At 38.5% G+C, this 13,581-nt stretch overlaps 1 protein-coding gene across 1 annotated transcript; it reads left to right on the top strand.

Moving 5' to 3' along the window:
• Positions 1 to 5,149: 5,149 nt before the first annotated feature.
• si:ch73-1a9.3 (non-histone chromosomal protein HMG-like) lies at positions 5,150 to 8,700 on the top strand. Its single transcript, XM_036595251.1, has 6 exons — positions 5,150 to 5,409; positions 6,670 to 6,696; positions 6,797 to 6,826; positions 6,941 to 6,982; positions 7,374 to 7,481; positions 7,610 to 8,700. The coding sequence occupies exons 1-6, from the start codon at positions 5,392 to 5,394 to the stop codon at positions 7,655 to 7,657; spliced, it is 273 nt and encodes a 90-aa protein (XP_036451144.1). The 5' UTR covers positions 5,150 to 5,391; the 3' UTR covers positions 7,658 to 8,700.
• Positions 8,701 to 13,581: the final 4,881 nt, after the last annotated feature.

The raw sequence follows: 13,581 nt of genomic DNA, 5'->3' as shown, positions 1-13,581 counted from the left end.
TGTTGGCAACCTTGCAAAAAGGCTGCATTTCCAGTTAAACATAGTCACAGTTACTCATTATGCAAACTGCAGAAAACTCTAAACCTCAGTGAACTGTAGGCATATTGCTCAAACATTACATTTCTTAATTAATTTAACTTAGATTTATGAAGTACAGTGACATTTAACTACTAAATGTTATAATTATATAGTAACCACTATGAATTTTACAGTGCACACTATGGGTAATTAGGTAATCGCTATGAATTATTCAGCAACTAATATGGATTATACAGTAAACACTATGAATTATTCAGTAGCTATTATGAATTATACAGAAACTGCTATGAATTATTCAGTAACTACTATGGATTATACAGTAACCACTATGAATTATTCTGTAACTACTATAGATTACACAGTAACCACTATGAATTATTCACTAGCTCATATGAATCATACAGAAACTGCTATGAATTATTCAGAAACTACTATAGATTATACAGTAACCACTTTGGATTGTTCAGTAAGAACCATGAATTATTCAGTATTTGCGATCAATTGTACAGTAATCATGTGGAATTATTCAGTACCCACTATGAATTATTCAGTAACTACTACAGATTATATAGTAACCACTATGAATTATTCATTAACTACTATAACTTACGAGGAAACTACTACTACTACTACACATTATTCAGTAAGTACTATAAATAATTCAGTATTTATCATGATTTATACAGTGACCACATGAAATTGTTCAGTATCCACTATAAATTATTCAGAAACTACTAAGAATTATTCTATATCTTCCACAAATTTTACAGTACCCACTGTGCATTACTCAGTAAATACTTTGACATGTACATTAACCTTCATGCGTTATTCAGTAAGTTTTATGAATAATTCAGTATTTACCAGGAATTTTACAGTAACCACATGGAATTATTCAGTAACTACTATGAATTATTCAGTAACTACTATGAATTATTCTATATCTACCACAAATTTTACAGTATGAATTATGAAGTACCCATTATGAATTATTCAGTAACTACTATAAATGATTGGTAACAACTATTAATTATTCAGTAACTAAAGAGGAACTTGTCCACTCGTATCATAACAAACAAAAGTAAACAAAAGTTTACTTTTTATGCAGGAAAGTAAAATTTAGTCTCATCTGGTCACAGTGAGGCTGCATTTCCGTGAAAAATGTAAATGTAATCCGGTCAAAGTTTATTCAGACACAATCCGGACATGAAACACATTTTAAAGCAAGCTGTTAAGAGGCTCCACGTTCCACTTCAAAGAGAAACTAACATGCACACAAACAACTCCCCAAACTGACCTCAGCTGCCTCATACGTTTCTCTCTCATGTGCATCTAAAAAAGGCGATGTCTCTGATGAGATTAGACGCAGATAATCCACTTGCATGAGGAAGGAGAAAGTTAAAGAACAATACTTGAAAAAACAGGAGTTTCCAAAACTGGAGCTCAAGAAAGGATTAAAAGCTACAGAGAAAATGCGACTCCTAACAACCACCTGAAACACCTGGTAGCCACCAAAACTGCCCCCATCAGATAAACGGCACTTAAAGCTTTCATCTCTGAGAGAGAGGAGACATTCAAGCTGCTTCAGATCTGAAAACATCCACAGGTTTTTCTGTCCATCTTTTCACTTTAGCTGTCAAGAAAAGAAAATAGACAAAGAAGAAAAACATTTGCAATAGAAAACTGAAACTGGACATCAGAGATGTGGAGTGAGGATGTATAGACTGATAAATCTAAATTTGTTATTGGGATTAAAAGTCTGCACTCCAGCCTCAATATCTTGCGGTGCGGGACAATTTTTTTGCGGGTCAGTTAATAATAGAACAATCACTAATATATATATATATATATATATATATAAACAATATAAAAGGATAACAGTAAAATGGTTAAAATGAATGAAGTCATTCTAACAACACGCAACAATGCGCCAATTCTCGTAGCTTACAGAGACGGCGGAGCCTTCTGTCCGACGGCCACAGCTGCCCAGCAAAACACCAAAAATAACTGCTCTGTCGTTTACTTCCTGCTTTGTGTTTACTGGGAATAAATGGCGTTTGGTGAAGTTACTTCACAGTGAGTCTGATGACCATGACTGCTGTCTAATTTCAGCAGAGGATAATGTATTTTTGAATACACTTATATTGGATGTCAGTTTGACTTGAAGGAGCTGTGTGGGTGGGAGCGGGCCAAAGCGTTTTGGTTGCAGGCGGAAGTGGGACAAATGATTCCGATTTTCTGTGGGAGCGGGATGAAATCTTGCGGGAGCGGGCCTGAAAAAACACTTCTCTAATTGGGATTACTTGGATTGTGAGAAGTGTAAAATGCAAGCAACTTATAAGACTAAAATTGGAGGTGTGGCTGCAGATTTCATTGACAAATTAGAAGCGAGTCTCCCAAAAAACACAGAAGCTGTAATAAATGTGAGTGAACACACTAAATACTCAAAGAAATAATATTATACTTTGTGTTAGAGGCTTTTGTTAAATCTATGTTTGACACTGAATATGCATAACTTATACTTAATGTCCACTTTGACATTAAACTATATAGATGAAACGGTGGTATCTATCTTTTGCACAGTGCTGTCTAACAGCAGTACAGCATTATGGAAGAATTATTCATTAACGACTATAAAACTAATCTGTAAGTCAAGTTGTTTTGAGGTGTGGGTCAAAATACAAGCCTTTAGAGCTTAGGGGGTTAAGAAGGCTACATGACAGAGCATGTATTAGACCCCAAAGTCAATGGACTTAACACAAAGCACAACACAGCAGCCATTCAAGTGACAGTAATAAGTACTCTGCCATAAGTGTGGCCTTCAAATGTTCCTTTGTTGTCCTCTCCTTTGTTGAGATGGCCACATGCATGTTGATGTAGATGTGCATGCATTCCAGGCCCATTTTTTCAGTCTTGTTTTTTTTATTATCCTTCTCACTCTATAGGTTGCACTCGTTTGTAATAGAGCACCCCTCCTTCCTTCCTGTCTCTGTTACTCTGTGGCTGGAACCCGGGGATGGCGAACAGGCAGCTGTTGTGCCTGAGGGCCCCCCAGGCTCTGTTATCTGAAACCCACCTGCCACTCCCACTTGTCCCCCCACCCCCTCACTCGCTGCGAGCATGCAGACCATGCCGAGATGGAGGCCCTTAACCAACAGGAGCCAACCATTTTCCCGCCTAAAAGTTTTAGCCTAAAGAAAGCCATATGAGGTCTGAAGGGGGAGGGGTGAGGAGCATCGGCATGAACACGCTGTTCCCTAATTCCCTTCCACAACACTGAGCTGCAATTTTAGGGAAGGGAAATTATCTAGGTCAAAAAGCCAGTGTCTACAGTCACAGCACAAATGGTCATAATCTACAGTATATCCATAGGGAGGCTATGTAACATATGCAGAACAGAGCATACACTGGATACTAACAATGGGCAGTTATACAAAACGTATAACTTTTAAATATTTACAAGTGTTATTACCAAGTATGTATGTTGTCCAGTTTATAATATTCCTTCAACAAATTCTCTGCTTTGCAGTCTATAATACATGCAAAAAAGATGGTTCTTCAAGGGTTCTTTAGTAAAGACAATAGGTATATAGAACCATAAACACTCAAAGAACCACTTGCATGCTTAAATAGTTCTTTGCAGGGTCAAACTGTTCTTCAGATGGATGGAGAGTGTGTTGCATATGATTCTCTACACACTTAAAAATATGGTTCTTCAATATTTTTTTTTTTAGTAAATTAAGTGGTTGAACACTCAAAGAACCCTTTGCATGATTAAAGGGTTCCTTGCATCATTAAATGGTTCTTCTTCAAATTGATGGTTAATGCGTTGTATATGGTTGTATATAGAACCTTTTCGAAAATGGTTCTATATAGCTCCTAAAAAGGTTCTTCTATTGTTACGATGTCAAGTTTGTAACAATAGAAGAGCCCTTTTTGGTGCTACATAGGACCATTTTCAAAAAGGTTCTATATACAACCATATACAACGCATTATCCACCAATCTGAAGCCTTTCATGATGCAAAGAACCCTTTAATCGTGCCAATGGGTGAAGAACCATCATTGTCATTGTCACAATAGAAGAGCCCTTTATATAGAACATTTTCAAAAGGGTTCTATACAGAAACACGTACAACACATTCTCCATCTATCTGAAGAATCATTTCACCATGCAGAGAATTTAAGAATGAAATCATGCTTTAAATAGAACCATTCCCTTTACTGAAGAACCCCTGAAGAACCCCCTTTTTAAAGAGTGAAGCACATCTGATTAGAGAAAGAGAGAACAGGAAACAGCGCCTCCGACCACCAGAGTCCAGAGGATGGCTGAATACTTGCATGGCAGCAGGTGGAAAATGATATTTGGATGATTTTTTAAATTATTTTTTAATGCTTTCCAGAACTGATCACCACACAAAACCATATGAACAGTCGCCATTGTACTTCCAACAGCTGTCTCTGAGCTTTACAGTTAAAAAAAACATTTTTTAGCAGTGTCTCATCACCTCAGTGTCCACTATCTCTAACAGCACTTCCTCCAGTCTGCCATGTATACGTGCAAACACGCTTGTATTCCCTCTAATGTGGACTCTATCTTTGTATACGCTGCCTAACCTTAACCTAAGGGACAAAGGGGGACTTTTATGCGCCTTTCTAATAAAAGTTGTGTCGTATTTTTCGACAAAACGTTAATTTTTCCCTTCATCCGGGGGACATTTTGGTCCCCACAAACGGCTGAATACACACGCACGGGCACACGTTTCATAACGAAGGAACAAAAAGCCATATTTTATATCCGTGTTGTGTGAAATCCACATCTTATACTGAAGATTTAACATTTTAAAGAACGCTAACATGCTGTAAAGCTAACTACATTTGTCCTCGACAACACAAGGCTGTCCATTTTTTCCCCCTCTCCACTCACTCGACTCATTGCCGAAACAAATAACGCCAAGCTGACTGACACACGAAGCAGCCAATCAGATCGCGCTGCTATGATTTGAACTCGATGTTGTGGGGGGCGACGGCCAATCCGCGGGCGGGGTGGGCGGGGGAGAGGGCAGGGCCAACGTCACTCAGGTTGCTGGTGCTAGAATGAATTGAATAGAGAAGAAGGGGGAGGGGAGGGGGTTCGAATCCAATCCGGTTTGAGCTAGTTTTTGTTTCGCTGGAAACATTAACGTCCTCTTACTGACTGTGTGTGTGTGTATGTGTGAATGTTTTAGCTGTATCTCATAAAGCACGGCGTTTTTTTAATCGTTTTCCCCCCCATTTTACTGTTTTTTTCCCCCTCCTCGGAGCTTAATCCGCTTCGTTAAAGAAACAACACAGACACGCAAAAGCAGCAGCAACCATGCCCAAGAGGAGCAAAGTAAGTAGCACGCTTGATTTGTTGTTCTCGCATTATAACGTTACAGCTAACGTTAAAACACGAATCTACAACGGGAGCAAAAAGGCATGTTTTCCTGCACTACTGCATGTGTACATGTGATTAGACCGTCGTCTCTGTGTGCAGCAGCACGTCCGAGTGCTGTGATTTGCGCGAGACCGAAGTTGGCTCTCCATTCGCCAGCGTCTCGTTCGAATTTCCCCGTTCCACCTTAAATGGCGCGGCAGAAGGTAACTGCTGATGCGCCAGAATGCAGCAGCTGCGCCGTTTAAGGTGGAACGGGAAAATTCGAACAAGAAGCTGAATTCAGCTGCAGCTTGGTGTGATTTGAGAAGTAGGCTGCAGAGATTTCCCCCGGTCGCCCTGAATGAACGCATAGCGCTCGTATTTTATTATTATTTTTTATGTTTTAACTCACGAAAAGGTGTGAAATCACGACCAGGATGTAACGTTAAGTAGCTAAGCGCACTGTTTACAAATGTATGAACTAACACGATTGCATGAATGCAGACAAAGAGGTGGATCTAAGGCTACTTTTTATTTCTCTATCGCCTGAAACCGTTCTGTATGGCTGTGAACAGCATGCATTCGTGCAGATTTGCACTTATTTTCTAGCCTGCTCGTATGTTTATTGTGTTTTTAGTTTTAGTCGTCTGCTTGTGTGCAGCTCTAATGGCTGTGAGGGAATGGAAAAGCCCCCCTTGGTGCGCCTCGGTGCCTTTAATGCAGCTGAAAATGTGGACGTGTGTTGTTTTTTTCCTGATAGGCACGAGTGCATTAATGTATTTGTAGGTTCGTGCAAATTCGAGGCCGAGCAATGGCGATTTGTGGTCTATTGTAGCGCCGCTGGCGTCTCCAGCTCTTCTAGCAGATTCTCCTGCCCTTATCATGGGGGCTGTGCACGACGGGCGCAAAAAAAAAGAAGTCCTTAGTCGCAGGGCAGATTTCCTGGGCCTGGATAGATCTTCATTTATATCTGATGGTTGTGTGTGTGTGTTTGGAGGGGGGCGGGGCGCACTGCCCTCCTCTGCATGGGACCCAATACAGGCCATGGCAGGCACCAAGAGCAACATTACGTTTTTAGACTGGGGGAGGGGCGAGGGTTTTTACATCACCAGGCACCAGATGGGCGACTTCTGATTTTTTTGTACTCTGATTTTAAACTCTGATCTGTGACAAGTTGGTGTATTTATTTATTTATTTTTTTTAGTCAAACTAACCAGAGTGACTTTTATTTTGCAGGCGAACAATGACACTGAAGCCAGTGAGGTAAGTTACTTTTTATTGGCTAACAGTAATTACATGCTTAAAATTATATTGTTTGTGTTTGTTTGGTTGTTTATTTATACTTTATTTATGTGTTTTCCAGCCAAAAAGGAGATCAGCAAGACTGGTGAACGTGAGTAAAAGTCCTACGTTATAAAATGACTTAAAAACAGCAAGTAAACAATTTGTTGTGCAGATTTTATGCTTTGATTTCTTTTTTTTTGCAACCGTTTTTTTTTTCTTTCAGAAACCGGCGCCTCCAAAGGCAGAGCCCAAGCCAAAGGCGAAGGTAAAGTATTTTTTACAATGTGGAGAAGTTAATTAATAAATAGGTAATTGATTGAACCAATTAATTGGTAATTAATTTATTCATTAATTATGATAAATTATTTATTCATTTGCAAAAACACTACAATTTATGAACTTTTCTTTCAGCAAGCTTTCCTTTAATTAAAACGTATGCCATGTTGAATAGATAAAATGTATATACATTTTAATTGATATTTATTATATCCATTTTAATATGTTCACATTTGTTTATTACATGTAATAAAACATTGCTGTTTGTAAAAACATTTTTTTTTATTATTTGCAATGTTCCTTTGATCTGCATTGTAATTAATGAAACATCCTATAGAAATAAAATTGTTATTAATATGTTATTATTCTGTTTTGTGCAGAAAACACCTACCAAACCCAAGAAAACTAAGGAGCCTGAAAAGCCCAAGGAGGAGGAGAAGAAAGAGGAAGTCCCTGCCGAAAATGGCGAGGCTAAATCTGAGGAGGAGGTGCGATATTTACCGAACATTTATTTAAAAAATAAAAAACATATTTATATGTATATATATATATATATATATATATATATATATATATATATATATATGCTTTAATATGTTATTTGAATGTCTTTCAGGCACCAGCGACAGAAGAGTCGGAGCAGAAGGACGACGCGGCGGAATAACAGCGCTCTGCCGCCGTCTCTCACCAGTGCTCCCTGTACCTCTTTTCTTGTACAATTCAGGGGAATATTTTTATCTACTATTTTCTAAAGGCAGGTTTTTTAGTAGTTTGATTGTAGAGACACATTTTTTATGAAAGAAAAGATACATTTTGAGAGGGATTTCATCACATCCCACATTTTTACATCTCCAGAACAGTTATCGTCATTGAAAATGTCGTTTCTTTTTCTTTCCTTCTACTTTTGTCTGTTTCTTTTCTGTCTTCTGTTCAAAGCGGGGAGGGAGAGGGGCAGGTTGTAATGGCATGCATACGCAGGTGTGTCGTTCACACAAGACAGACAACTTTTCGAGCTTGCCCGAATGACTAACATTCCATCGGCTCTATGAGGGATTTTTTGTTTTGTTTTATTTTGTTTTTGTTTTGTTTTTTTTGTAACCTGTAATGTATGTGTGTGTGTTGGGGAGGGGGCTGTGAATTACTCATTCTTTTATTGTTTATAATGAGAAAGATTACCTGTAGAATGTTTGTAAGCCGTGCTCCATATGTTAACTCTTGTACCGATGCAGTTTTCTTTAACCATTCTGCTTAATAAACCTATTCTCTAGTACTGGAGGTTTCCATGTCAGGCCTGTGCATTGCGTGTATTGATTTTTTATTTTTTTTCCCTTTTTTTTGTCTCTTCTGTGATAGCACCATGTTAGTTTTGTAAAGCAGCTGTGAAGAAAAAAAAAAAAAAGAAAGGATTTTTTGACTTTATATGCAGTGTGTTATGGTACATTGTCCGGATGGTGAAAATGGAATATCGATGTCTTTAGCGAAGCTAACGTTCGACTACACACCTTCGAGGCGCTAAAATCTCGGACCCTTTTTCAGGGCAGTCGGATGATCAAGTGTAAAATCTCTTGAACTGTACAGCACTCATACCAGCAGTAGCAATATTCTTGTGCAAGTACAAATGTACAGTTTCTTTTTTCGATCATTGTTTATAGATGTATCTCTGTGTATTGTTTGGTTAAAACAAGCCAATAAAAATTGGTTGTGACACTCGTTTCTACCTTCTGATGTTTTCCCACTTTGGCCAGCTTATAATTATGTACTGAAGTCCTTCGAAACAGGGCCATCTGCAACAGATGGTTTGCTCTTTGATATACAACTTTTTGAGTTATTGTTTGGGCCATCTGTGCACAGCCTGACTTAAAACAACCAGTGTTTGGAAACAGATGTTATATTTAACTGTGATGGTTGTGCAGTGAAGCAAAGGGCAGAAGTAACCCCTTATATTCACAGCCACATTACATCCTAAGGCTTATTATTCAGTAACTACATGGAAAACGTAGCTGAGTTGTGTTATTACATATTTTGCTGATTTTCTAAGTAAAAATAAGTACATCCCTACTGGAATTTCATGTTTCTGCTAATATTTTTTGCACAACTTTTTTTGTTTTGAGTGAAACAATAGAAAACATGGTGCCATAACTTTTGTACAGGCCATATTTTAGTTTTTTTTTTTCTGTTAAGCAAATAATCAGTAGTTGTGCACTAAAATGTGCAGAAATGTGTCTCTGTAGAGACGGTCGTAACTTATTTACACTTCAAAAAAAAAAATAATAATTTGACCAGTGGTGCTCAAACCTTTGCAACTATATAAGTAATGAATGGAAGTCTGTCTGCTGGGCAATTAAGGGGTTAAACCTGGGTATGCAAATTTAAATACTGGAAAAGATACAGTAGTTACCGTGCTATTCCAAAGTTTGGAATCACTGTTTTTATTCATATAAAACCAATTTGTTGATTATTTGTCATCTACAAAATTATGCTACTGTACAGCTTCACAGGTTTCTATTAAATTGTAGGAAGCTGTAAAGCATAAAGAAATGTGTCTAGAATGAAAAATAGAGCTAATGATTCTAAAATAATTGGAAGAACTGTAAGAAAACGGAATTTATAACGTAAATGCAGAGAGTGAGTCATATTTGAAAAGTGGCAATCAAATCTCAAGGCAGATAATAATGTATCAAGAAATGATCTAATAGATAATCAGAATATTATTTATAATTTTACACTGTACAGTTCAGTGGTTGAGATGTAAACAAAGTCGTTCAGAGTGGTTTGATATGAAATGGTTCATTGTTGAGTAACTTACTGACTCAGATGTCTTCACAGTGGTGGTGATAGGAACCAGAGGTCGCCATGTCTGCAACACAAATATAGCCATTTTATTTACTGTCCAAAACCACCAGTGAACCTACTGTATATGTGTCCCCTAAGTTTTATGTGTAATGTTGATGATGGTGACTGCATGTGGCTTTTAAAACATGCATATTAAGCCCAGATTGTCTCAAAACAACTGTACAGCAATGTCTTAGCGTACTCATAACCATTACATGTAATAACTTTCTGAGGGGCTTTTAGAGGCACTGTATATGTTATTACTGAATCAAATAACAATCATTAATGTGAAACGTGATTACAAACCTTTGAACAGAACAGCACATAATAGTATTCACCGACTGGCCACTTCAATAAGTGCACTTACTTGTTTCTACACTCATTGACCATGTTGTCCATTTTATCAGCTCCACTTACTATATAGGTGCACTTTGTAGCCCCTTTTACCCTGTTCTTCAGTGGTCAGGACCCCCATGGACCCTCACTGAGCAGGAACTATTTGGGTGGTGGATCATTCTCAACACTGCAGCAACACTGATGTGGTGGTGTGTTAGTGTGTGTTGCGCTGGTATGAGTGGATCAGACACAGCAGTGCTGCTGGAGTTTTTAAACGCATCAGTGTCGCTGCTGGACTGAGAACCAAAAATATCCAGCCAACAGTGTCCTGTGGGCAGCGTCCTGTGACCACTGATGAAGGACTAGAGGATGACCAACACAAACTGTGCAGCAGCAGATGAGCTATCGTCTCTGACTTTACATCTACAAGGTGGACTGACAAGGTAGGAGTGTCTAATAGAGTGGACAGTGAGTGGACACAGTGTTTAAAAACTCTAGCAGCACTGCTGTGTCTGATCCACTTGCACAAGCACAACACACATTCACTGTCAGTGTTACTGCAGTGCTGAGAATGATCCACTACCCAAATAGTACCTGCTCTGTGAGGGTCCTGTGGGGGTCCTGACCACTGAAGAACAGGGTAAAAGGGGGCTAACAAAGTATGCAGAGAAACAGATGAACTACAGTCTGTTACTGTAGAACTACAAAGTTAACCTATGTAGTAAATGGAGCTGATAAAATGGACAGAATATGAATACAAGGACGTGCATTTAATGAATAAATATATCGTTGCCAGTGTTGGACGAAAACCTCATCTCTCCAGTATGGTAAGATGTCAGGAGAAAGAAAAAATATTCTTAAGTTAATGTAAAGATTTTGTGTTCTGGACAGTTTTGGAGCATTTCTATTGGTCCATCACAAAATGTAAAGGGCAAATTATGTCAAAAAATGATCCGACAGTAACGATATATTGATACAAACGAATATGACTGTTAAGAGTCATCAGATTCCACTGAAACACCGTTGCAGCATATTATTACAGCTCACCTTTACTGTGCTATTATAGTGGAATAAGTGGTGGCATAAAAGTAGAACCAAAAAGTCAGATTAGCCGGATGTTAAAGGGCTGCAGGGCTGCAGTGAGTAGACGTTTATTCTGTGAAAGTCTTTTTATGAATTATCTTAAATCAAAGTGTCTTTAGAAATCACTAGCAGATAAAGCCTTCAGCCTTAGGCCGGTTATCGTGAGGACTTTTATCTTGGAGAATGCGGTATGTGGCAGAACAGGGCAGGTCATGCGGGCCTTTCTGAGCAGGACGTGACTCGAAACAGTGGACAGCAGCTCAATAAGATCACTAGCTGAGGCAACACTCTTCCCAAGATGGCTGCCTAATGCTAGCCCTCATGCTAACAACTCAACTAAACATCGTTTTAACAAAACGAGGCTGTTAGAATTTCTGTTACTAGATACATACGTAGAGAAATGTGGGAAATTCAATGTTTTTCCCATAATTCAGTTGATAAGATGTAAACATCATTGTTCACATCTTAATCTGAACTGGAGGTGATAGAACCAGACGTCTGAAGGTGTCTGAATGCCTGTAAAAGCTCCCTCACAGAAAATTATGACAAGAAATAGTTAAATGGCCAGTTATTTTTGGCTGTTTCTTTCAGTCCATTCATCATGAAATGTACACACGATGTAAAGGGCAACAGGTATTTTCAAATTATGTCAAAAACTGGAAATGAGGTTTTGTTCTGACAGCACCAAAATACATAGGAAAGTTACAGATGGATGGATGGATGGATGGATGGATGGATGGTTGACTGGTCTTCTTCACAGGACCAGTGCTGTTATGTTCTTGCATGTCATGTATGGAATATTCTCAGTTACAGCTCAGTTCCAAAACTCTCCCACACTGAATGACAGGCCTTACAATGACCTACAGGTGCTGCCAAATTGTACTCCAGGACATCTGGTTACAACATACTGATATATAATAAAAAGCAATACCCTGATATTCAACAGATGAGATACTGCTATACTTAGAAGTACCATCACTGAATTTTAGTCAAGCCAGCTACAGCTGAACCAGCGTTTTTACAGAAATGCAGAGTGGCTCTGTCACATTATGATCCCATGATTTATATGATGTTTGATGTTTTTTTTTTTGTCTGGAGTACCAAGGGTCTGCCACACTCCCCAAAACAATCAACCAACAACATGGTGATCAAGAAAACAGGATTCCAGAAATGCAACCAGGAATGTTATACAATATCATGATAATATCATAAACTATGATAACAGCTCAGGTAATCATTGTGCTATCATTCTTTTATGTAGGCACATTACTAGTTTCAACCCTGCCAACCAGGACAGTACAGGGAATAACCTCAATAGGAACTCAGGAGTATGGCCCAGCATTGCTTATCCAATCATGTTTCTAGACAAGTCTCTGTTGACGTTGGTTTTAATTCAGCACTAGCTCTATCTGGATATGCAGATGCACTTGATATCTCTATTCAGCCTACAGCCTACTGCAGGAGAATCTTCTAGTCTAGTCCAGTCCAGTCTCCCAGCTCCAGTCCTGTAGTCCACCTGCACTGTTTGTCGATTTTATTAGTGAATAATCAAGAGCCCTACGAGCTCCTGAATCAGGTTTTATGGCTGGAAAACACAAATCTGAGTAGTACAGGTGAACTACTCAACTGGAGGCTACTGCTCGACATGGAGCACCAAAAGGCCAGGCTAAACCTCAATACCCAATTACATCAACTTAAAGGTGAATTCCACCAATGTTTCAAAATTTCTGAATAAAACAGTCCTTGAGATGTAAACAGAGTCTTTTTGAGTGCTTTGGTGTGAAACGGCTCGTTGTAGAAAAACCTGCAGGCTCAGATTTTTAAAGTGATGCTGACAGGACATCTACAACGCAAATATAGCCATTTTATTTACCATCCAAAACCACCAGTGAACCTACATGTGTCTCAAATGTAATGCTCCGCCGTGAATGGATTAAAATAACTGGATTAAAATAAACAATGTGTCAGACATCAGGCAAAATATTTAACGCAGTAACTTTCTGTGAGGGAGCTTTCAGAGGCATTGAACTCTTCAGATGTCTGGTTCCTATCACCCCCACTGTGAACAATTTGGGCTTGTCAGGTTTCTCTAGAACGGACCATTTCACATCCAACTACTCTGGATGACTGTTTACATCTTAACCATTTAATTATGTAACTTAATCTATGGAGTTCCCTTTAAGAGAGACGCACACAGCCAAGAAGAAGCAGTTTTGTTCAAATATCTTTTATCGACATCTATCGAAATCCAAATGCAAATGACAGGTTTACCTGTTTTTATTATTATCATTATTATTATTATTATTTTCTTTTTTTTTCGGATTTTAGGACTTTTAT

The sequence above is a fragment of the Colossoma macropomum genome, unplaced genomic scaffold, assembly GCF_904425465.1.
Source record: "Colossoma macropomum unplaced genomic scaffold, Colossoma_macropomum, whole genome shotgun sequence".
NCBI classification, from domain to species: Eukaryota; Metazoa; Chordata; class Actinopteri; order Characiformes; family Serrasalmidae; genus Colossoma; species Colossoma macropomum.
Note: the sequence above shows the minus strand (reverse complement) of the source record. Positions and strands in the feature narration are given on the sequence as shown.